Source organism: Geotrypetes seraphini, chromosome 18 (genome assembly GCF_902459505.1).
Source record: "Geotrypetes seraphini chromosome 18, aGeoSer1.1, whole genome shotgun sequence".
Lineage (NCBI taxonomy): Eukaryota > Metazoa > Chordata > Amphibia > Gymnophiona > Dermophiidae > Geotrypetes > Geotrypetes seraphini.
In genome coordinates this window covers 36,369,257-36,395,733 of record NC_047101.1, presented here as the reverse complement: position 1 = coordinate 36,395,733, position 26,477 = coordinate 36,369,257, and the positions used below count along the sequence as shown (strand labels likewise).

The 26,477-nt window shown below is 43.9% G+C and overlaps 1 protein-coding gene across 3 annotated transcripts in view; it reads left to right on the top strand.

Annotated features, from left to right (window-relative positions):
- LOC117351500 (gamma-aminobutyric acid receptor subunit alpha-1) overlaps window positions 1-26,477 on the top strand; it is a 180,385-nt gene that overhangs the window by 62,320 nt on the left and 91,588 nt on the right. For all 3 annotated transcript variants that reach the window (XM_033926834.1, XM_033926836.1, XM_033926835.1), the window contains exons 3-4: window positions 3,249-3,361; window positions 25,480-25,547. In XM_033926834.1, the coding sequence (XP_033782725.1) occupies window positions 3,249-3,361; window positions 25,480-25,547 (181 nt within the window). The remainder of the gene's footprint in view (window positions 1-3,248; window positions 3,362-25,479; window positions 25,548-26,477) is intronic.

Sequence of the window (26,477 nt, the reverse complement as noted above, 5' to 3'; positions counted from 1 at the left end):
AAAAAATAAAAATAAAAATTTTAAATTGAATCAGGTTGGGCAGACTGGATGGACCATTCGGGTCTTTATCTGCCGTCATCTACTATGTTACTATATGTTACAAGTAATAGAGAATTTTGTTCTGCTGGACCTTGCCTTTGAAACACGTACCCTGGACAGCTATTTAAGTTTTCAGAAAACGTTGAAAACCTGATTATTTAATGAAAGCTTTTCTTTTTGATATTGTGATAATTTAACAATGGGATTAGAACTGTTTTAGAATTCACTAAATATTTCCACAGTACAAAGACTAGGGGACACGATGAAGTTACAGAGAAATACTTTTAAAACCAATAGGAGGAAATTGTTTTTCATTCGGAGAATAGTTAAGCTCTGGAACGCGTTGCCAGAGGTTGTGGTAAGAGCGGATAGCGTAGCTGGTTTCAAGAAAGGTTTGGACAATTTTTCTGGAGGGAAAGTCCATAGTTTGTTATTAAGAAAGACACAGGGTAAGCCACTGCTTGCCCTGGATCAGTAGCATGGAATGTCGTTACTGTTTGGGGTTCTGGAATCTTTTGTTACTCTTTGGGCTTCCGGAATCTTGCGATTGTTTAGGATTCTGAATGGAATGTTGCTACTCCTTGGGTTTTGGCCAGGTACTAGTGACCTGGATTGGCCTGATGGACCTTTGGTCTGACCCAGTATGGCTATTCTTATGTTCTTATGTTAGTAGACGAGGGACAACCAGGAAACAAAACAACACGGTGGAGGTGATGATCTCAATGAACAGTTTCTTGTGGAAAAGTCTTCACTTGTAAAAGTGACGCATCCACTTTAAAATCCAAATCGTAGACAGCATAAATCTGTGGTATGGACCCAACCCAGTCCGTGTTTCGGTAAAAGACAACCTTCTTCCGAGGTCCATTCTTATAAAGAATAGAAACATTTGAAATCATCCAAAATTCTGTGTTATAAAATCTAGAGTGCAGCAACGCAGTCTGAAACCAACAATACCGGTGATCAGAGTTATAAACATTTTTGTACGTTATTTATGGTATCATGTTAATAGTATTGTAAACTCCTATAACACCTTTTCATCTTCAGTAAAATATCAAATAATAAATCAAATCTCTCTCTTTTGGGAACTGTTTAATTGAATTATGATTGTTATTATCGTTAAAAAAAATTGAAATTTAATAAAGAAAAAAACAAAATCAAATCTCTTGGCGGGGTACAGCATAGTAAAGGCCTCGGCGGGGCCAGGCAGAGGCAGCCTGTTTTAATTACTGTCTCTGTTGGTGTCCTGCAGGGGAGGGGGGTGGCTGGTAGCTAAGTAAGGCCCTCTTTTACTAAGGTGATAAATTCTCCGACACTCCTACGAATTCTATGAGCATCAGAGCCGTGTTGGAGCATTTAGCGCTCCAGGCCGTGGTAGAAACTTCTACCGTGGCTTAATAAAAGGGGGGTAAAGGAGGGATGCCAGATTTACGGGGAGGAAAGGGAGTTCATCATCATAGGTGGCTTCTACCATTGGACAGCCCTGGACATTTTAGTGAGCTCATTCAATGGTAGATATGTACCCGAGTACCTCTAAATATCTATGACCAAGGTTAGGGTTACCAGATTTTCCAAACGGAAAATCCGGACCCCCCCCAGGCTCACCCAGTCCCACCCATCCCAGCCCTGTTACGCCCCAGTCCCGCCCTCCTGCCCGATGGCAATTTGTTGGACACATCCGGGGAAATCCGTCTGGTAACCCTAACTAAGGTCTTTATCCTGATAATGGCTGCTGTATCTGCATAAATATCTTTAAATATTGGGTCAAGGTCACGTTTATTTGATATACCACAGAACCATTGTAAAACATCTAAGCGGTTTATAACACAAGAAATTAAGTGAAAGGAAAAGAATTACATAAGCAATGCCTCCGCTGGGTCAGACCTCAGGTCCATCATGCCCAGCAGTCCGCTCACGCGGCGGCCCGACAGGTCCAGGACCTGTGCAGTAATCCTCTATCTATACCCCTCTATCCCCTTTTCCAGCAGGAAATTGACCAATCCTTTCTTGAACCCAAGTACTGTACTCTGTCCTATAACGTCCTCTAGAAGTGCATTCCAGGTGTCCACCACACGTTGGGTAAAGAAGAACTTCCTAGCATTGGTTTGAATCTGTCCCCTTTCAACTTTTCCGAATGTCCTCTTATTCTTTTATTTTTCGAAAGTTTGAAGAATCTGTCCCTCTCTACTCTCTCTATGCCCTTCATGATCTTGTAAGTCTCTATCGTATCCCCTCTAAGTCTCCTCTTCTCCAGGAAAAAGAGACCCAGTTTCTCCAATCTCTCAGCGTATGAGAGGTTTTCCATCCCTTTTATCAAGACTCTTGACAAACTATTCAAAGGCAAGGATGCAACACTCCAAACGAAGATCAGACTTGTCCACACACTCATTTTCTCAGTGGTCAGCTACAGATGCAACAGCTGGACACAACAGAAAGACAGAAAGAAGACTGACTCATTTGAGCGTTGGTGCTGGAGAAGGCTTTTAGGCGTGCCATTGACCACCAGAGGAATTACAGTGTCATAATGGATTAGGAAAAAAAATGGAAAGGGACGTCCAATAGGGAGACAGTGTATTGCAGAAAGTTGGTAATAGGGAAAAGGCCTGAAAGAATCCATTTTGATGAAAGGCTCAAGTAATGCAGGTTTATTTTTTATAAATAAAAAATGTACATTAACATTAATATGTAAATATACAAAATATATGAGACTATGCCATATAACCCCCGTTTTACTAAGCTACGGTAGAGGTTTCTACTACGGCCCGTAGCGCTAAGTGCTCCGACACTCGTAGAATTTATATGAGCATTGACGCATTTAGCGCTCCAGGCCGCAATAGAAACCTCTACAGCAGCTTATTTAAAGGGGATGGGGGTAATTTGCAAACTCTTGCAGCACAATAATCTGTTGCAGGAAACAAGAAGTGTGTGTTGGGGGGGGGGAGGAGGGAGGGGGGCTTCCTGTGCTTTGGTTCATAGGCCTTACACAAAGACTTTTTTTTTTTTGCCCCATGTAAAGATATGACATTATGATAAAAATAGGTCATGGGAGACATCACATCATTTAATGCAGCTGGTAAAATTCCATGACAATCTGTCTCCATGGTGAAGCTTTTGAATCTCTAAATCAGTTTTAGAAATGAAGAATATTTTTTAGTCTTACTGTTGGAAAGCTCAGTTTGGATTAATGTTTTCTCTTTTTTTTTTTCCTCCAGCTGTGGTCAAAACTCAGTTCAAGATGAAAGGGGGGACAACACGACAGTGTTTACCAGAATTCTAGACCGTCTTCTAGATGGCTATGATAACCGCCTAAGACCAGGATTGGGAGGTCCGTGATATTACATTTTATGAAAAGTATTACAGAATGCCCCTTAACAGAAAATATACTGAAATGTTAGATAGCATTTGCACATGTAAAAAGCTCGTTTACACAAGTAAATAACCATACATGTGTAATTCCTGAGTATCTTATGGAATCTTTTATCATTACAAATTCTAAATATTCTAGAAAATCTCACTCATTATTTTCATTCCCTTCTGCAAAGGGATGTAAATATAAGAAATTTCAGGAACGACTGCTACCTTTCAGGCAGCCTTATGGACTAGGCCAGGGCTGCCCAGGTCCTGCCCTTGAGATCTACTGGCGGGCCGGGTTTTCTGGATGTCTACGGTGAACATGCATGAGAGAGATTTGCATACCAAGAAGGCAATGCAGGCAAATCTCTCTCATGCATGTTCGTTGTGGATGTATGGGGGACCTGGCCTGCCAGTGGGTCTCGAGGACCGGACTTGGGCAGCCCTGGACTCGGGATTGAACTCACATATTCGTATCAACAACTTTGACGTGCCTTAAAAATGTATCTTTTTCGGGAATCTTTTGGAAGTTAGATACTGGATGTTTACTCATTTGTATTACTAGTCTTTGTGAACCGCATAGAACTTAATGGTGTTTGCGGTATACAAGTGAGTTTTATGTTATGTTATGTTTATGTAATCGTGATGTTAGAAAAGCTGTACAAATCCAAGGATGCAGATGTGAATGAACTTTTAAAATATGTGTACTTCCCATTTTTAGCAGAAAAGTGCTAGGGGAATTTTCCTTTAGCCTTTACATCTGCAAATCATGCATAAGTGTAAGCGAACTTGGAGTTCTGAGGATTAGCACTGGGATTTACTAAACTGCGGAAAAACATCTTACCGTGGGCTGGCGAGGTATATGCTCCAACGCTCATAGGAAATGAATGAGCATCGCAGTATTTACCTCACTGGCCCATGATAAGAAGCACTTACCCAGTTTAGTAAAAGAAGCCCTATGTGAGGGGGCAATTCTGTGTTATTCCGAGTAGAAACTGACACGTGGACAAATTTTTCCCTGTCCTCACGGGAACTCAATTTCCCCATCCCGTCCCCGTGAGTTCTTTTTCTAATCTAATCTAATCTTCGGTTTATATACCAGGTCATCTCCTGAAGGAGCACGACTTGGTTTACAAGTAATTTAGATCAGGATATATATCAAAGTATAAACTGTCCCTGCCCCATTCCTGCAAGCTCTGTTTTCATTTGCACAAGCCTCAAACACTTTAAAATCATAAGTGTTCGAGGCTTGTGCGGTTAAGGCAGAGCTTACAGGAATGGGACAGGGACAGAACTCACGGGGACGGGAAAAAAATTTGTCCCTGTGTCAGTCTTGAATTTGGACATCTTGCGGGATACATCCAAAGTCAGTCTTAGACTCACTGTTGAAAATGCCTTTCCACATGTGATTTATAGCGAGAACCTTTTATAGAATTGTGCTGCCGTTCTGATCGGTGCCAATTTTTAGGTGCCATATTTAGAACTTGTGGTCATGTTGTTGGATAGACCCTTAAAGAGCATGTTATTGACGAGAGAAAAGACCTCCGAGACCTTTTAAAACTACTGCACTACTGTAGAGTGATAAAAGTAGTAGGTCATGTCTCGATCATAGGCCAAAAACTCGTGCTGCCACCAAACCTTGAAAGTTGATTCAAACGATATAAATAAGAAATGCAGTCTTAATTTGAATAAATAGCACTTAACTGGCATTTGTTGTGGCGTTTTCACCAAAGTTAAGTGTTATTTATTCAAATTAAGACTGCATTGCTTATTTATATTGTTTGAATCAACTTTCAAGGTTTGGTGGCAGCACGAGAGTTTCTGACCTATGGTCGAGACATGACCTACTTTTTTTATCACTCTACAGTAGTGCAGTAGTTTTAAAAGGTCTCGGAGGTCTTTCCTCTCGTCAATAATGTGCTCTTTCAGGGTGCATGGCGATATATCCTGGTATTGATTGTTACATCCTTAGTTGCTTGTTTTTTTGTTTTGGTGTAAACCGTTTTGATATAAAACGATATAGAAATTCTTAAAATAAATAAATACTCTTAGTAATATCCTCAGTATTGTGCATCAAATGATGGTTAAATCAGAACAAAACTGTTGTGCACGTGACATTGTATTTAAAGTTAGCCTATGGCGCTATTACCACAAACTTGAATGAAGAGCTATCATATAACTTCAATCCAAAAACGTCAGAACTAATCTAACATTTGTGTTGCCCTTCATTAACAGTAATGTATATACACGGACTTACGGTTCATAGACAAAATCGCGCGAGACAACGGCTCGCCGACAACTGAGCGCCGACAACTGAGCGCAAGGTTGATGGCGCGCCGAAGAAAAGCACTATTTTAAAGGGTTCCGACGGGGGGTGTTAGTGGGGAACCCCCCTATTTTACTTAACAGATATCGCGCTGGCGGTTTGGGCGGTTGTAACCCTCCTCATTATACTTGAAACCGAACTTTTTGCCTGTTTTTTAGGGAAAAAGTTCAGTTTTAAGTATAATGTGGGGGGTTACAACCCCCCAAATCTCCCACAACACCAGCGCAATGTCTGTTAAGTAAAGTGGGGGGGGGTTCCCTCCCCACACACCCCGTCGGAGCCCTTTAAAATAGTGCTTTTCTTCGGCGCGCCGTCAACCTTGCGCTCAGTTGTCTGCGCACCGTTGTCTCGCGCGATTTAGTCCCGTCACCCTGTCTTACTGATCCTCAGCAGGCCACCAGGCACTCAAGCTTCTTTCATAGTGCCTGGCTTTATGCTCCCAATTGTCATCGGATCATCGGGTTTTGTTAATTTTACTTTTTTATTTTTATACATCTCTTAAATAAATATGTACTAAAAGTCCTGTGAGGTGGCGCTTCATGCGGGGGTGGATTCACCAACATGTTTCACCCGTGAGATTCTAAGGGTTTTTTCAAGGCTACCCCTCCCTGCCCGATTTTAACCATTCAAACCGACCATAGCGTCTCACCATAGAATCTCACGGGTGAAACATGTTGGTGAATCCACCCCCGCATGAAGCGCCACCTCAAAGGACTTTTAGTACATATTTATTTAAGAGATATATAAAAATAAAAAAGTAAAATTAACAAAACCCGATGATCCAATGACGATTAGGAGCATAAAGCCAGGCACTATGAAAGAAGCTTGAGGATCATTAAGACCGTGTATATACATTACTGTTAATGAAGGGCAACACACATGTTAGATTAGTTCGGACGTTTTTGGATTAAGATTGTATTTAAAGTTGGCATTTGATTTGATTTTAATACTTTTAATAAGCCACTGAAACTGAAATGCTATAGCTTAGAGAATGATGCAGGAATACATTTTTCCCTGTTCCTGTGGGAACTCAGTCTCCCCGTCCCGTTCCTGCAAGCTCCATCCTCATCCGCACAAGCCTCAAACACTTCGAGGCTTGTGTGGTTAAGGCAGAGCTTACAGGAATGGGTCAGGATTAGGGACATCAACAAAATTCACGGGGACAGGACGGGGACAAATTTGGCCCCGTATCATTTTCTAACTCTGACCTTAAAAGCCACTTAAAAAAGCTGCACATTTGACGTCAAATATACTTATCGGTATTAGATTTTGTAAAACTACACATACAAAAAAAGATTCAATTAGGGAGTTGAGTTCCTTGAAAACGGGTCCAAGTAATGCATGCACACATATCTGCACCTGTCTGTCTTCCCCTTTTATGAAGCCACAATAGGCTATTTTATCACTGACCATGGCGGTAAAAGCTCCAACACGCATAGGTTTCCAAGTTTATTTCAGTTTTGAAAAGATTACATAAAAGAGAAAATTATACAATATATACATGAGGACACATAGAGGAAAATAATAAGAGGAACGGAGAAACAACTACATTATCTTGATAGGAAAGAGGGTAAAGGGAAATTACACGAGGATAAGGAGTAAGGAAGATTTATAAATAAATCCATGATCTACAATCAAATTGAAAGATTTAAATTTTAGAATGTCTTAATGTGCCAGGTCATAAGCATCACTAAATAAATACGTTTTGAGACTGGACTTAAATTTAGTTAATGATGTTTCGTGTTGCAAATAGGATGGAAGAACATTCCAGAGTGTGGAAGCTGTTACGGAGAATATAGTCTTACGCATAGTATCATACATTTGTCTTGAAGATTTTGTTGACTGGAACGTAGTGTTCTAATAGGAATATAAGGATCTTTGTATCCTGGAGAGTTACAGTATTTTGCTTAACTTTAAAGGTGAGAAGTAGAGCCTCGGAGCTAATACCGCCGTGGCTGGTGATAAAAAAAAAGCTTAACGCAGCTTCATAAAAGGGGGCCTGTGTTTCTGGGTTTTCTATAAAAGCTTATTTCACATAAGTGCATTCTTGTCAGGGAGAGGGAGGGAGGGTGAGCTTGAGCCCTTGTGGGTCAGGAGAGGGGACGGAGAAGTTCTGCGGAAGCTGGGCAATATTCAGTGCTGGAAACTGCAGAGCTAACCAGGCGAATTTAGGACTGCCTAACTCCTGATGTCAGTCTTTTAGGACATAGATATTTAGGGCTCCTTTTACTAAGGTGTGCTAGCATTTTTAGCGCGCACTGCCCCCCTGCACTATGCATAAAAACCAACGCCAGTGTGTGCTAAAACCACTAGCGCAGCTTATATGTTCATCGCTTAGAATTTTGAATAAGCGATCAATCAAATTTATAATAAACTTGAATCTTAGTAAAAGGAGCCCTTAGTCTGCTTCTGAAATAGGGAGTAAACATCTCTGATCATGCCGTGCCCTTGTCACACTCAAAACATGCCCCGCCCATTCCCCCTTGTTATTTGCATGCATTTGGGTATGTTTCTATAAGGCCGGAGAGGGTTAGGTAAATGTATCCATGAAGCCTCATCATACTGTTCCTTTCGGAAAATAGTGAATACTAATCTTTTCGATAAATTTATTACTTAAACCTGAAGGTCTTAAAATCTTAATTATGTATTTCACTATAGAACTATGTACTAGGAACTAGTAAAGATTAATTGTTTTGATAAATTGATTACATATATTAGAACATCCTGATACAGCAGTGTGTACTTTTTTGCTGTGTTTTAAATGATCATTTTTAATCATCATAATGTAAACTTCCCTTCGAGGAAGTAATCATGTATTTTACACTGTTATACTCTTCACTGAATGTTCAGTTCTCTTTTATGGAAACTGCATAGAACTGCTGGTGACGGTGGTATAAAAGAATAAAGTTATTATTATTATTATTATTATATGATAGAGACATTTAAATACTTACGTAATATAAATGTGCATGAGTCGAGTCTCTTTAATTTGAAAGGAAACTCTGCAATGAGAGGGCATAGGATGAAGTTAAGAGGTGATAGGCTCCGGAGTAATCTGAGGAAATACTTTTTTAAAGGTAATTCCTTTTTTAAAGGAAAGGGTGGTAGATGCGTGGAACAGTCTTCTGGAAGAGGTGGTGGAGACAGAGACTGTGTTTGAATTTAAGAAAGCGAGGGATAGGCACGTGGGATCTCTCAGAGAGAGAAAGATAATGGTTACTGCGGATGAGCAGACTGAAAGGGCCATTTGGCCTTTATCTGCCGTCATGCTTCTATGAGACTTTCATAACTCAGCTTTGTAAAATGGGAGCTTTATGCACATCTCAAGACTGAAAATAGCTCTTCTAAAATTACCACATAATGACGTAGTAACTTAGATGCTAATCCGAAAGAACAATCAAAAGTGAAGAAAAACTGGATGTCATCCACATAAATTCTGGGGCCCTTTTATCAAGCTGCGCTAGAGGTTTTTAGCGCGAGCCAGTGTGGTAAATGCTCCGACGCTCATAGAATTCGGAGTGCTTTCCTCACTAGCACGCACTAAAAATTTCTAGTGCAGTTTGATAAAAGTGGAGGGTGGTAAATGATTTTAAATGTCAGATTTTAAACAATATTTCAGACCATGATGACCCCCAGTATTGAACATTTGGGGATTGGAAAGTTTGTCAGAGGTGTGTCATGTGTTCTCTCTACCAAAAATGATCCAGTCGAGGACCTCGTCAGATATCTGAAATGACTACAGTTGTTTCAATAAAATAACATGACTGATAGTGTCAAAGGCTGCGGAAATGTCCAAGGATCTAATACAGGGTTCTCCAACATCGTTCCTGGAGGAACGCAATCCAGTTGGGTTTTCAGGATTTCCCCAAAGAATTTGCATGAGATCTATTTGCACACACTTCTTCCGTTCTATGCAAATAGATCTTATGCATATTCATTGGGGAAATCCTGAAAACCCAACCTGGTGAGGGTCGAGGTTGGACACCCCTGATATAATACATCAGCCCTTTAAAAAAAAAATTCATATAATTGAAACAATTGAACTTTCTTAATTGCTTTAGAATAACAGATAATATTAATACTGGTCAATAATTAGCAATAACCTTAATAATAATAATAATAACTTTATTCTTCTATATCGCCACAATCTTGCGACTTCTAGGCGGTTTACAATCAAGAGTGCTGGACATTCAGCGAAATACAATAAGTAGATATTCAGAGGAAATACAGAGATCAGAGACCTCAGGAGGCAATAGTATAGAGATCCCCAAGTCTTATCAGCTAATGACCACATCCTTCCCCTCCTCAGGTTCAGTGACCAGAACTGGCAGCAGTATTTTAGAACCACTGCCTTCCCTCCCCCCCCTTCCACTAGACTCTCATGTATGCATGAAAAAAATTGGCAGCTTGAGGATACTGCCACTAGCAACAAAAAGTTTGGAGACTTCTGGTTGCCAGACTGGAGGAAGAGCTCTTCAGTTGCCAGGGCTTGGGGATTTCCACCAGCTCAAGAATTTATATTTTACATTCAAGCAGGGAAAAAATTTGGTGCCCATCCACCCGTTTTGGGCTCCAGCCCCTCCCCACAAATCAGCTACATGGCTATGCCACTGACTGCAATAAAAATATTTATCGTGCACATAACCCAAAGATAACATATTCCAGTTAATACATTCAAAATAAAACACTTTTTTCAACCTTGGTGTCTGGACATTTTGGCCCTGATTCTAAGTCACATCTAAAGTTAGGTGTGCTTTAGGTGTCCAATCTAAATAGTTAATGAGCCAATTAAAGGTCTTTACAAGCGATAATTGGTACTTTGGCATCCAAAGGACGTAGATGCCACTTTGTAGATGCAGCCACAATTTCATGGACACCTATATTTAAAACTTGCGCCTAACTCAATAGGTGTGGGTGTGGAGTGGGCATGGTTAGGTCAATGACTCAATTTGGGCATTCTTTGATTCATTTACATAATACTGAGCGACCTAGGGCATCCATATCATGCCTATATTTTAGGCAAATAAAAAAACAGGTCTACTTTTGAGCTTAGTTTGGGCTTCAAATAGATCTGAGTTCTATGGACAGAACTTAGGCACTCTTTGGACGTTCTTCCGGAACTTAGGCAGAGTGGATGTCCTTAATGCGATATGCTAAATAGCTCTCTGGGTTTTTATTTTTGCCTGGAAGCTGCTATAGCTCAATAAATAAAAACCCTGTGCTCCTCTTCCAGAGGTACATAATTAAAAAAAGGAATTACCCATCCCATATGCTGATATGCAAATGGTTCTACAACCACTTCAATGCTGTTTTTTATGAGAAGGGTATATAAAAACGTTTTAAACATAAATTACTTTATCTGTATTCCGTGGAGGTGTTGCCATGGTAGGATTAGAGCAATGACTGCTATACTAGGGATAGTCTTCTGCTTTCAAAACTACTGCATATACCTTATATTAGAAAAAGTGGGATTGTGAGCAGTTTTTTCACTTTGAAAATTGGTGCAAAGACCGAGGGTAAAGTACACCTACTAACTTCTCAGCAATATGGACAGTTTAAAAATTGTGCATACAGTATTACTAGCATGCCTTCCTTCTACTACCTTCGCCAACTGAAAAGGATCAAACCCTACATCTCCAAACCAGACCTCGCCCAACTCCTATACGCATATGTCCTCTCCAGAATGGATTATTGTAACTCGCTATTTAACGGACTAACCAAAAATAATATCAGACGCCTCCAACGGGTCCAAAATGCAGCCATCCGCCTCCTACACAACCTCAACTACCGCAATTCCATCTCCCCGGCACTCCATGCTGAACACTGGCTCCCAATTAGCCAACGCTGTACTTTCAAAGCCCTAACAATTGCCCACAAGAGAATCTACTCCACCACCCCCTCCTACATAAAATCCAAACTTCCCATCTACAACCCCACTCGCACCCTCCGCTCAAAGTCAGAGACACGCCTATGCGTCCCCCCCCGGAAGATCCCTGCTCACAGAAACTGCCCACAAACGATCCTACAGCCACTTCATTCCACACTAGAGAATGACACGGTGACGGTTTACCCGCGGCCACCGCATTTAAGCCGCGGGTCACCGCCGAAAACGGGGAAGAAAACTAGCAGTCGCTGCGGTGACGGGGACAAGGCCATTCACCGACCGCGGAAACGGTGAACAGGTTTGTCCCCGCGGGCCAATGTACCCCCTTCTAGGAACCGCTATTTACCGCCCGACGCCCGATTCACCCCCCCAGCAGGACCGCTCGCACCCCCACCCCGAACGACCGCTCGCACGCGCTCCCACCCGCACCCGCGATCGGAGCAAGAGGGAGCCCAAGCCCTCTTGCCCGGCCGACTCCCCGACGTCCGATACATCCCCCCCCCGGCAGGACCACTCGCACCCCCACCCCGAAGGACCGCCGACTTCCCGACAATATCGGGCCAGAAGGGAGCCCAAACCCTCCTGGCCACGGCGACCCCCTAACCCCACCCCGCACTACATTACGGGCAGGAGGGATCCCAGGCCCTCCTGCCCTCGACGCAAACCCCCTTCCCCCCCAACGACCGCCCCCCCAAGAACCTCCGACCGCCCCCCCAGCCGACCCGCGATCCCCCTGGCGACCCCCACGACCCCCCCACCCCCCTTCCCCGTACCTTTGGTAGTTGGCCGGACAGACGGGAGCCAAACCCGCCTGTCCGGCAGGCAGCCAACGAAGGAATGAGGCCGGATTGGCCCATCCATCCTAAAGCTCCGCCTACTGGTGGGGCCTAAGGCGCGTGGGCCAATCAGAATAGGCCCTGGAGCCTTAGGTCCCACCTGGGGGCGCGGCCTGAGGCACATGGGCCCAACCCGACCATGTGCCTCAGGCCGCGCCCCCAGGTGGGACCTAAGGCTCCAGGGCCTATTCTGATTGGCCCACGCGCCTTAGGCCCCACCAGTAGGCGGAGCTTTAGGATGGATGGGCCAATCCGGCCTCATTCCTTCGTTGGCTGCCTGCCGGACAGGCGGTTTTGGCTCCCGTCTGTCCGGCCAACTACCAAAGGTACGGGGAAGGGGGGTGGGGGGGTCGTGGGGGTCGCCAGGGGGGGTCGCGGGTCGGCTGGGGGGGGCGGTCGTTGGGGGGAGGGGGGTTTGCGTCGAGGGCAGGAGGGCCTGGGATCCCTCCTGCCCGTAATGTAGTGCGGGGTGGGGTTAGGGGATCGCCGTGGCCAGGAGGATTTGGGCTCCCTCCTGGCCCGATATTGTTGGGGAGTCGGCGGTCCTTCGGGGGGAGGGATGTATCGGACGTCGGGGGGGGGGGGCATCAGGCTTTCAGGATGGGGACAGACCTTCAAGGGGGGACAGTGCAGGGAAGTCAGGGAATTTATATTAATTAATTTTTTCTCTGCGTGTTTTGTTTTTGTATAGTTATTAACTAATATTTAACTAAGTTTTAAAGTTTTAAAGAATGTTTCCTTTATACGTAAATAAAGAAAAGTGAATGGGATTGCAGTGGCGGTGACGGGGCGGTGAATGGGGTGGCAGTGGCGGTGACGGGGCGGTGAAGAGGATGGTGAGACGGGGACGGGGCGGTGACGGGGATGGTGAGACGGGGACGGGGCGGTGACGGGGATGGTGAGACGGGGACGGGGCGGTGACGGGGACCAATTTTTTCACCGTGTCATTCTCTATTCCACACCTCTGGAACCAACTTCCCCCCCAACTTAGACAACAGAACTCATTATTAGCATTCCGTAAATCGGTAAAGACCCTCCTCTTCAATTAAAGATCTCCTCTGTCTCTCCCCCCCTAAAGCCCCACCCTCCACTCTCCTATCTCCTTCCCGAAATTCCAGTATGACCCTCTCTTACTCTATCCACTAAAAATTTGCATCTATATGCTTATAACTTTCCGTAAATTAAACTACGGTATTTCCCCCTTCTCTCTCTCTGCTTAATCTCCCTGTATTCAATTCTCTCTAAAAACTATAAATCCAACCACTTAACCTGTTGTACTACTTATATGTCTAGTTACTCCGCACTGTGTATGTTCATTTGTAAACCGTTCTGAGCTATTGGGAGGACGGGATAAAAATATAAATAAATAAATAAAATAAATAAATATTGCAATATTAGGAAAGAAGAAATTATAACTACTGATAAAAAACCAAGAGCCTTTTCCAAATGAGAGCTGAATTGAAGGTTCTGTATGTTCCAAGGACAATTTCACACTAAAACATTATCACTGCCTCTGTTATTCAGTAACTTCAGATATCACGGAACTTACAGAGACATTTGATGGTTTCAAATGAAAAGATAATGAATTCAATTCAGTTTTCTTGACTTTGATGCAGGCAAGCATGACACTGCATAAAGATGTAGAAATGGTTTATAGGTAAGAACTGGACATTTTCATTCCTTCTGAACACTTAGAGGGGTATAATGAAAACATACATCCGATTTGGGCGTATGGTGCTAGATGTCAAAAGTCGCCAGTGGGAAAATGCCCATTTTTGAACAATACGTTTAGAATTTTTTTTTTTTTTTTTTAATCGTCTATCTTAACTTCCAGGCTATTGTTCGTCCATACCGCCAGGACGTCTATCTATATACCACATTTTCAACCAAAATTTTGTCAAAGTCCCAAATGCCATTTGGACCATTTGGACTTGGGAGGGGCTAATCTTATAATGGACAGACCACCCAGACATGGCAACAGAGCAGTGGGGCACCTTACAGAGTACTGCTGTGAATTTCACAAAAAGGGTGCTAGATAAACATCTCGCCAAAACTCCCTTATAGATTATGGTGAGCCCCCCCCAAAAGAAAACACTCCCCAAAACCATTATACCCACCTGTCTATAATCCCAATAGCTCTTATGGCTGCAGGTGGCACCTATATGGCAGTAGAGTAGGGTTTTGGGGGGTTTGATGGGGTCACATGTTCCACCATAAATGTAGTGGTTAGAGTGGCTTTTGGGCCTAGGGGTCCTCCTCTCTATGGTTCACTAGCCCACCCCCCAGGCTATTGTGTGCAGCTCTACTAGGCTTTCTTATACCAGGTGCTGATGTTCTGGAGACAGGTATGTACTTTTTTATTTTGATCTTTGTTAGGGTGTGAGGGGGTCAGTGAACACTGGGGGAGTGTATGGGGGTCTTTACTTTGTCTCTGAAGAGGTTATCTGGTCACTTTGGATACCTTTTTGGCACTTATACCTATTTTTTATATCGTCTTAACTCACAACATTTGTTTCGTCCAGGATGTCTAATAAAACATTTGATTATCCCTGCAGGATGACTAAGTCTATATTGGCCCCCATCCCGCCTACATACTGCCCTAACCACTCCTCCAGATACGCCCCTTTCAGCTCTGGTCACAGCGGCATTCAGAGGCATCAATCCAGAAAGTTGATTTGATTATCGGCACTTGGACGACCTTTTAGGTCATGCAAGTGCCGACTTGGGGCAGATTTTTTGATGTGTTTAAGTTTTGATTATGAGCCCCTTAGAAGGAAAGTCTGTAAAAGGCACCTAAAGATAGGCACCCTACTTAATTAGTACTTTGACTTCAATTATGAGCCTTAAGAAGCTCATAATTGAAGACAATAAAAATTAATTGGGTGATAGGCTCCTATCTTCTTAGGTGCAATTCTGCAAAACATAGGCGTCTAACTCCAAAGTAGGCGTGTTTAGGAGCGGAGGACTTAGGTGTCACTAGGTGCGATTCTCTAAAGCAGTGGTTCCCAACCCTGTCCTGGAGGACCAGAAACCCAATCGGGTTTTCAGGATAGCCCTAATGAATATGCATGGAGCAGATTTGCATGCCTGTCACTTCCATTATATGCAAATCTCTCTCATGCAAATTCATTAGGGCTAGCCTGAAAACCTGATTGGCCTGCTGGTCCTCTAGGACAGGGTTGGGAACCACTGCTCTAAAGGACTTAGGTGCCTATAATGTAGGCCTTTAAAACTCTGGCCTACATTACAAGTGCCTAACTTAAGTTAGGTGTGATTCTATAATAGGCGTCCAAGTTTGATTGACAAAAGATAAGTGCCTATAGTATAGATATCTATCTTTTTAGACAACATTTACTGAATCTCCCCGTTAAGGCTCTCAGTACATTGCCAGTTTCACTTTTCTCTCTTGAAAGTCATAATGCATCTTACTTATATACCCCCTAATAATATAATATATCTGAAGTTCTTTTTCACCCAGAGGGTGGTGGATACATGGAACGCGCTCCCGGAGGCTGTGATAGGCAGGAGCACGTTACAGGGCTTCAAAGAAGGTTTGGATAGGTTCCTAGAGGACAAAGGGATTGAGGGGTACAGATAAGAATAGACATGGGTTATAGGGATAGGAGTAGAGGTAGGTTATAGAAATAGTCAGGGACCACTGCTCAGGCAATGGGCCTGATGGGCCACCGCGGGAGCGGACCGCTGGGCGAGATGGACCTCTGGTCTGCCTCAGCAGAGGCAACTTCTTATGTTCTTATCTATGTAAACCACTTTGAATGTGTGACCACAAAAAGGTGGTATATAAGTCCCATTCCCCTTTCCCCTTCTCTCTACATCCTCAAGTTGAAAAAAATGCTTATTTTAAGCCTATTTTGTAAAGACCACAAAATATATGTAAATCTTTCCCATATAGTCTATAAATAAGATTCAAAATGGTTTATCAATACAAAAACATTTTACTTTTTCACATATGCTCAGAGACATGAAGCTCTATGGAGACAAGCTCCGTCGTGGCGCTCCCTCTCCAATCATCGCATATGACTTATGTGTTTAATGTCTTTATATTTCTATTTCTTATATGCAGGTTATTTCCTCTTCAGTGTTATAACGTAACCAACCCCCTCTTCTATTAAACTGCGCTAGCAGTTTTTAGCACAGAGAGCCATGCTGAATAGCTCATAGGAACTCTAGAAGCGTCAGGAGCAGAGCGGGCCATTCAGCGCGGCTCAAAAAACTGCTAGCGCAGTTTAATAGAAGAGGCCCCAAGTGATGTGTGTGTGTGTGTATATATATACACACACTATATATATATATATATATATATATATATATATATATATATATATATATATATATATATATATATATATATATACATATACATATACATATGGATATAGTGGTACCTTGTGATTACGAGCATAATCCGTTCCAGGAGCATGCTCGTTTATCAAAGCGAGTTTCCCCATAGGAAATAATGGAAACTTGCTTTGATACGTTCCCACCCCCCCGAGGCCAGCGGCGCTGCTCTATCCCCCCTCCCCACGAGAACCGGCATTGCCCCCCCCCCCCCCCCCCCCATGATCCGGCACCCTCCCCCCGCGATCTGGCACCCCCCCCCCCCCCCCACCGCTTCTTACTATCATCTGGACCTGGACACCGACACCGGCATGTCCTGTGCGATGGCGCCGGTGCCCGAAGATCGGCTTTCTCTTCTTGCTGGGCCTTGAGCATCTGCACATGCTCAAGGCTTGCGAGTTCACGTTCTCTCCAAGATCTCCGAGAATCTCGGAGAGAGCGTGAACTCGCAGGCCTTGAGCATGCGCAGATGCTCAAGGCCCAGCAAGAAGAGGAGGCCGATCTTCGGGCACTGTCACCTGTGGCCCAGATGTCTTATATATATATATATATATATATATATATATATATATATATGCTTTCCACTTATTTCAAACATAAGACAACATAAATTCCAATGTGCATTTATAACATGGGCTCCTAGATCCAGCCTCAATAGTTTGAAAATGTCAACACAGACTTTCCAACTGCTCCAAAATTGGTATAAATGTGTGCATGCATGGACTCTAAGCATATACAAAACATATCTTAGAAAACAGTGACATAAGAACATTGCCATACTGAAACAGACCAAATGTCTATTAAGCCCAGTATTCCTTTTGCAATAGAGGCCAATCCAGATCACAAGTACCAGGCAATATGCTAAAACAGTAAAACATAATTTTTCCAAATCCATCTTAAAAATGGCTTACAGACTTTTCTTTTTGATCTTAGCCAAACCTTTTTAAAACCCTGTTAAGCTAACTGCTTTTATCATATTCTCTGATGACAAATTCCACAGTTTAATTACATGTTGAGTGACGACATATTTTTCTGATTTCTTTTAAATTTACTACTTAGTAGTTTCATTGCATGCCCCTAGTCCTTGTATTTTTGGAAAGAGTAAATGAACGATTCACATCTACCCATTCCAGTGTACTCAGTAAATCTCCCCTCAACAGTCTCTTCTTCAAGCTGAAGATCCCTAGCCTTTCCTCAAAAGGAAGTTGTCTCATTCCCTTAACCTTCTCTCTATCTTTTCAAATTCCACTATATCTTTTTTTTTAGATGCGGTGACAAGAATTGCAAACACTTTTCGAGGTGCAGTGGTAGAATGGAGCAATACACTTCTCCCTCCGTATTCACGGTTTCAGCAATCACGATTTCGATTATTCACGGTTTTTAACTTGCTGGCTCCTCCTCCCAAATTATGTCAGCTTGCATAGAGAAATAGCTGATTCCAAGCATTTACAGAGAAAACACTTTTGTTTTGTAAATACATGCTTTTAAGATAGGAGTATTAGTAGCATTTTATTTGATTATGCTGGTGATGTGTAATTTTGGTTAGGAATATAATTTTTTTTGTTTTGAATTCATATTTGTAAAGCAAATTGTGTTGGCATTATACGAGGGTTATACTGAAATTAATGACCAACAATTTTATAAAAAATCAGAATTTAGGTATTTAGGAAAAACAAGTACATCATCTTAATGTACAGACTTCTCACTACACGTTGAGGTATTGTGACATCATTAGCATGTATCACGTGACCACAGGCAGTAGATTCAAAATGGCCGACACTGATGTTTCATTTCATCAATGTGCTGCCATTGAATTCCTTGTTAGAAGAAATCCCCTCTGCAGAAAATCTCCAAAGACTTCAGCGTGCATATGGAGATACAGTGGTGCCTCACACAACGAACTTAATTCGTTCCAGGAGCAAGTTTGTTATGCGAAAAGTTCGTTATGTGAAACGCGTTTTCCCATAACAATACATGTTAAAAAAAATAATTCGTTCTGTAGCATAAAATATGCTAAGGTGACATAAAAAAAGATAAATTTTTGGTTACTATTTTTATTTAGATACATCTAAAAACATAATTGTTTTTTAAAACAACACACATTTTTTAAATTTAAAGACAGACTAAGTAGAGTCTAATTTTACAGTGAGAGAGGGCAGAGTCTCAGCGGCAAAAACTGGGACTTAACTGTTCATTTTTTTTTTTTTTCTACCGTGTTTCCCCGATGATAAGGCAGGGCCATCAAATAAGACAGCCCCCCCTTTTTAGAAAAAAATGTAAAATAAGGCACCCCCCCCCCCCGCAAATAAGCCACCCACCGATACCTGCGCTTACCCGAATCGGGTGGTACGGTGGGTGACTCCGTGTGGTCCCTGGCACCCCCGACACGATCGGGGCAAGAGGGAGCTCAAGCCCTCTTGCCCCCCCGACTCCCCGACACGATCGGGGCAAGAGGGAGCTCAAGCCCTCTTGCCCCCCCGACCCCCCGACACGATCGGGGCAAAAGGGAGCTCAAGCCCTCTTGCCCCCCCGACTCCCCGACACGATTGGGGCAAAAGGGAGCCCAAGCCCTCTTGCCCCGCCGATTCCCCAACTCCCCGACAATATCGGGCCAGGAGGGAGCCCAAGTCCTCCTGGCCACGGCGACCCCCTAACCCCACCCTGCACTACATTACGGGCAGGAGGGATCCCAGGCCCTCCTGCCCTCGACGCAAACCCCCCCTCCCCCCAACAACCGCCCCCCCCAAGAACCTCCGACCGCCCCCCCAGCCGACCCGCGACCCCCCTGGCCGACCCCCACGACACCCCCAACCCCCTTCCCCGTACCTTTCTGTAGTTGGCCGGACAGACGGGAGCCAAACCCGCCTGTCCGGCAGGCAGCCAACGACGGAATGAGGCCGGATTGGCCCATCCGTCCCAAAGCTCCGCCTACTGGTGGGGCCTAAGGCGCCTGGGCCAATCAGAATAGGCCCGGGAGCCTTAGGTCCCTCCTGGGGGCAGGGCCTGAGGCACATGGTCGGGTTGGGCCCATGTGCCTCAGGCCCTGCCCCCAGGAGGGACCTAAGGCTCCCGGGCCTATTCTGATTGGCCCAGGCGCCTTAGGCCCCACCAGTAGGCGGAGCTTTGGGACGGATGGGCCAATCCGGCCTCATTCCGTCGTTGGCTGCCTGCCGGACAGGCGGGTTTGGCTCCCGTCTGTCCGGCCAACTACAGAAAGGTACGGGGAAGGGGGTTGGGGGTGTCGTGGGGGTCGGCCAGGGGGGTCGCGGGTCGGCTGGGGGGGCGGTCGGAGGTTCTTGGGGGGGAGGGCGGTCGTTGGGGGGAGGGGGGGTTTGCGTCGAGGGCAGGAGGGCCTGGGATCCCTCCTGCCCGTAATGTAGTGCAGGGTGGGGTTAGGGGGTCGCCGTGGCCAGGAGGACTTGGGCTCCCTCCTGGCCCGATATTGTCGGGGATTTGGGGAATCGGCGGGGCAAGAGGGCTTGGGCTCCTTTTTGCCCCGATCGTGTCGGGGAGTCGGGGGGGCAAGAGGGAGCCAGGCGGAGAGAGGGCAGTTAAGCGCAGTGCCTGCGCGGAAGGATGCAGCTCGGGCGACTTCGTTGTGTGAAACGAAGTTCGTTGTAGGGAGCAAGACATAAAGTTCGTTGTGCGCAGCGTTCGCTGTGCGAGGCGTTCGTTATGCGAGGCACCACTGTATGTCCATGGGCTTTAGCAGTGTTAGGAGATGGGTGAAACCTTTCAAAGATGGAAACATGAGTATCCAAGACCTGCTTTGTAGCAGTTACCCTCACACTGCCTGCACTGAACGCAACAAGGAAAGGGTTGATGACATCATTAAAGAAGACAAGACGTGTCCTTGTGAATGAAATTGTACCAAAAGTTGGAACAGGATACAGTTCAGTGCAGGAAATGATTGAAAGCTTAGGCTATCAAAATGTTTGTGCCTGCTGGGCCCCATGTTTGCTGACTAAAAACTCCAAAGTACAGAGAGAAGATGATTTTACGCACCCTGCCTAAAGTCCCGAACTGGTACCTTCTGACTACCATCTTTTCAGTTTTGTGAAGGAACAAATGTGAGGCCAACACTACAAGACAGTGCAGGACATCCAGAAAGCAGTGCATCTGTGTCTTCTGGCTGCTGGAATGGAGTTTTACTGCAAGGGAATTTTCAAGCTTGCAGAACGATGGGAAAAAATGTATGCAGAGAAATGGTAACTATATTGAAAAGTGAAGAAAAGTCTGTACATTAAGATGGTGTACTTGTTTTTCAGGACAAGATGGATTCTGCTATAGCTGACTGTAGTAAAGCTAAGTGTACAATCGACATACAAAATATAAGATATACATCAAGCAATCAACTCTTCCAGAACCTAATGCATTGAATATCCAAACTTCACATAAAAGCTGACCTACAAATATGTCTTCAAAACTTTTTTTTATGTTAAATATATTTATTGATTTTTAAATCATATAATCAAGAATTAACTTCTACAGAAAGCAAATTAGAAATTCCATAAAGCAAGAAACATTCCAATAACATTTAGATCATGTATAAACTAAAATGCTCAAGTCCTCAAATTAGATCCAAGGTTTCTTAGCAAAAGAAAAAGAATTGAACAAAAGAAAAAGAATTGAACAAAAGTACACTCTTTCATGTAAAATTAGCTAGACGGCTGATTACTGGGATTAAACAATAATCTTAGAGCTTATGGTTTTTCTGCCTCCAAACGGGAGAGCGCTAAAAAAGAAGTCAACTGATTAGGCTCAAAGAAAACATATTTAACTGATCGGTGATGTACTATACACTTACAAGGATGTCGTAAATAAAAAGTAGCACCTAAAGATGTAACACCTGGCTTCAACATAAGAAATTCACGGCGACGCTTTTGAGTCTCTCGTGAAAGATCAGGAAATATCTGCACTTTACAACCCATGAATTCTTTCTGTCTATTTTTAAAGTATAGTTTTAACAACCAAACTTTATCAATAGAAAGAGCGACTGTTATAATCAAAGTACTTGGTTCTATAGCCTCTTTATCAGATTTTTCCAATAACTCCGATACATCCAATAATCCTTGGTCCGACGACTTTTTTAGCAATTTAGTCTTATTAGGTAAATAATAGACTCGTGATAAAGGAGGTAATGAATCTTCTGAGGCCCCCAAAACTTCAAGAAAATATCTTTTAAACATTTCTCTAGGTGGTATCAATGGTAGCCTAGGAAAGTTAATTAATCTTAAGTTATTGTATCTGGAGTTGTTTTCCAAATTCTCCATCTTTCTCCTAAGATTTATGTTATCTTTCATTAAAGTTTCCTGTAGTTGTTTAGATGATTTAATTTCCTGTTCAAGCTTTTGAACATAAGAATTAGAGGCAGTCATTTCATTTTTCAGTTCTTTAAGTTCAGTAGAGTGTTGAGATAATTCCCCCTCAATTGACTGAAGTTTGGGACTTATGGTCTTCACTAGTCCGGCCATAAGATCCCATAGTGAGTCCAGAGTTACTTCTGAGGGTTTTTCCAAAGAAATTAAAGGTAAAGAAGTGTCATAGTGCTCACCGTCCAGTTGATTAACTTGTCGCTGTCCCTGAAGGCTAACTCGCCTCTCCTTAGATGATTTTCCCTCAGTTTCTTCAAAGGAGCTCATGTCCATGAGAGCTCCTGTCAGCAGGCTCTGTGATGGATTACTTGCCTCAGGGGAAGGCAAGACCCCGACATCCGGGGTTCCCTTGGCGAGCTGCTCAACTGTGGCTGCGGGGGCGGCGCCCAAACGTCGGGGCTCAAAGATGTTTCCAATCCCGGAGGAATCACCATGGCCTCGCCAACGCCGCTACTCCTCTGAGGGCCTCCCTCCGACGCCGAAAATGCTCCCTGTATCCGTCTGAGGAGTTCCCCGATATCGCCGACCGCGGGGGTGGCAGTGGGCCGCGAGGCACCAGCGGCACTACGGCCCCTCCATTTAGGCATCGGGTAGGTAATTCGAACCGCTAAGAAATTTTATAAGAAGAAGTTCTCAGAGCGGCTTCTCAGCGCGTCTAGCTTGACGCCATCTTGGATCCTAAGCTTACTACCCAAAACTTTTTTAAAAAACATCCCTGTGCTTACACAAGCGCATTTGCCCAACCAAACCATTCCACGGCTTGACACCCATGACAGAGAACATTGACAACCCTTTACACACATGTGATATGGTTTTTTTCTCTGTCGGTGGTCAGTCTCATTGCATTTTCTGACCTTAACTCTTTAGTCGGATAATACTGCTTCAACATATGCCGAAACCACTCTGGGGCCCTATGATATTGATTCTAATGCACAATAGGCAGAACCTTAAATTGCACACTTAGCTGCACTGGAAGCCAATGCAGCTGCTTCAAAATTGGTGTAACGTGGGCCCTTCGAGACACACCTACAATCAATTGTTCATGAGCACCTGTAGTGCCTTTGTTACTCCAAGTTAAAGTGAATTGCAATAATCTAATTTTCCCACAATTTGCTTTATCCTATTAATGGCTCTGTGCTAATTTCAAAATTAGCATGTGATCATTAGTGCTTGAGCTCTTATCACCATCTATTTTGTAGGCAGTAAGAGCTCTCATGGGAATCCTCACTAATCGGACAGTGTTTGGCAATGCCCACATGCTAATCAATTTGTGCAGAGCATACCCACATTCCAAGTTTCAAGTTTATTAGGATTTTATATACCGCCTATCAAGGTTATCTAAGCGGTTTTTTACAATCAGGTACTCAAGCATTTTTCCCTCTCTGTCCCGGTGGGCTCACAATCTATCTAACGTACCTGGGGCTATGGAGGACTGAGTGACTTGCCCAGGGTCACAAGGAGCAGCGCAGGGTTTGAACCCACAACCCCAGGGTGCTGAGGCTGTAGCTCCAACCACTGCGCCACACACTCCTCCTATGCCCACTTTCCACCCCCTAACATGCCCTGTGATTGAAAAATAAAATCTATTTTTAGCATGTGGGAAGCACACGTCGATCCCAAAACTACCACAGGTCGCCTGAGCGTGACCCCAGGCAGTACCTTTTTAACCCATGGTAAGCAGGCTCTCGTGCTAACTGCAGCTTAGTGAAAGGGCCCCTTAGTAAGTGGCAGAGTATAAAAGTTGTAACTGAAGGAATTATTTTTATTTTTTATTCTTCAAGAAAAATGCAAAAACTAGATTGCCAAAGGTCATTCTGAAATTGCCAGCTCTACTATGTACCAAGATGACGAGCCCTAAGATTTGAGTGTGTGCTCATGAAATGATATATGCAAAGGGCCCCAAATTAAGCGGACTGACTCCCACAGTTAGTATTCAATGCCAGGCCGTTTCCGGTGATCAGCATTGAATATCCAGCTATTTTTAGCCACTATAAACTTAGCTGGCCAGTGCTTAATATTGATTTAGCCAACTAAGTTTATTTTATTTATTCAGTTTTTTATACCCTTCTCCCAGGGGAGCTCAGAATGGTTTACATGAATTTATTCAGGTACTTAAACATTTTTTCAGTCTGTCCCGGTGGGCTCACAATCTTTCTATTGTACCTGGGGCAATGGGGGGATTAAGTGACTTGCCCAGAGTCCCACAACCTGAAGGTGCTGACGCTGTACCTTTAACCAGTGTGCCACACTAGAGGTCTGCACGGGAACGGGGATCGCGGGAATCCCGCGGATCCCGCGGGAATCCCCCCCAACCCACGGGACTCCCACGGGGACCCCCCTCTGGCCAACGGGACTCCCAGGGGATGGAAGGCTTTGGAAGCGGGGTTCGTCCATATAATATAATGGACACGTCAGCCTTAGTAAAAGAGGGGGTTTATAAGTTAATTACCTGAACAGAAAACAAAAAAAGGGTTCCACCAAAGAGATTCCACAAGGAAAACAGCAGCGCAAACACAAAAGAAACTGTGGAATTGATGATCCTGTCAGAAGTAATTGCTGCTTTTTATGGGGACGGGCGGGGATGGAGGTAATTTTTTGCAGGGATGGGTGGGGATGGAGAGGATCCTGACGGGGACGGGTGGGGACGGAGAGGATCCTGGCGGGGACGGGTGGGGACGGAGAGGATCCTAGCGGGGACGGGCGGGGATGGGTGGGATTTCTGTCCCCATCCAACTCTCTATGGCACACTCTTCCAAAGGTAGATTAGCTATTTAAGTGGCTTGATTTGGCTGTTAAACTTAGCCAGCCATGGCTATGTCTATGGATAATGGCTAAGTCCTGCGACAGAGCTGGCTACCCACCAAACGCTAATATTCAGTGGCCATCTCATGCCGAATATTAGTGCTTAGTGCAATTTAACTGGCCAGGAGCCGTTACAGGCTGTTTAAATAACACCGATTATTGGGTAGAAAATGTTTTATATACCAGAGCTAATCGAGCATCATATCAAGCTTTGTTCAAAGCTTAAATTAACAGCAATATTAGTAATTTGTGACATTTTTGCAAGGATTTGAATGATGTTAAATATAAATAAACTGTGACTCAGAGTTTCAAAGAGAATAAGGGTCCAATACAGTATCTGAGACACGATTGCCAAAAATACTCACTGTGAAATGAAATCTATAAGCAGTAAATTATCAAGTCTATGTCTAAACATAGCTAATCAAAACTAATCCATTTTGTATTGGATGGTGAGTTGTGGTGGTTGGATATAATGAAGGCACTCACTGTTCTAATTTCCTGCTTCACCAGAGCGTGTAACTGAAGTGAAAACTGACATTTTCGTCACAAGCTTTGGGCCAGTCTCCGACCATGATATGGTAAGTACCACGCTTCACCTCTTTTCAGCATGATCGTGGTATTCAGTGGCAGCAAACTGCAATGATGTGACATTTGTGTGGCTCGTCTCTTTTTCCCCCCCCCCCCATCTTTCTAGAGAAATGCCAGTTTAAATATTGAAATAACATAAGGAGTAGGTAATAGAGCATTTTTAACAATCAAATAGATTTCAAGTTACTGGTCCTGATTCACAAAATTCTTCACTGTTATTCCTTTTAAGTACATAAGTACATAAGTACATAAGTAGTCGCCTCCGCCGGGGCAGACCAGAGGTCCATCCAGCCCAGCGGTCCGCTCACGCGGCGGCCCATCAGGCATATTGCCTGGTCAGCGGTCCCTGACTAATTTTATTGCCTACCTCTACAGTTATCTCTAAACCTTCCACTGCTCTTATCTGTACCCCTCAATCCCTTTGTCTTCCAGGAACCTATCCAGGTCATCCTTGAAACCCTGTACTGTGCTATTCCTTATCACGGCCTCCGGAAGGGTGTTCCATGTGTCCACCACCCTCTGTGTGAAAAAGTACTTCCTTGCGTTTGTTTTAAACCTGTCCCCCTTCAATTTCATCGAGTGACCCCTTGTTCTTGTGGTTTCTTTCAAATTGAAAAATCTGTCTTTGTCAACCTTTTCGATGCCCCTCAGGATCTTGAAGGTCTCTATCATATCTCCTCTGAGTCTCCGCTTTTCCAGGGAGAACAGCCCCAGCTTCTTCAGTCTGTCAGTGTATGTAAGGTTTTCCATACCCTTAATCAGTTTAGTTGCTCTTCTCTGGACTCCCTCAAGCATTGCCATGTCCTTTTTGAGGTACGGTGACCAGTACTGTACACAGTATTCCAGATGCGGGCGCACCATAGCCCGGTACAGTGGCAGGATGACTTCCTTCGTTCTGGTCGAGATACCCTTCTTAATGA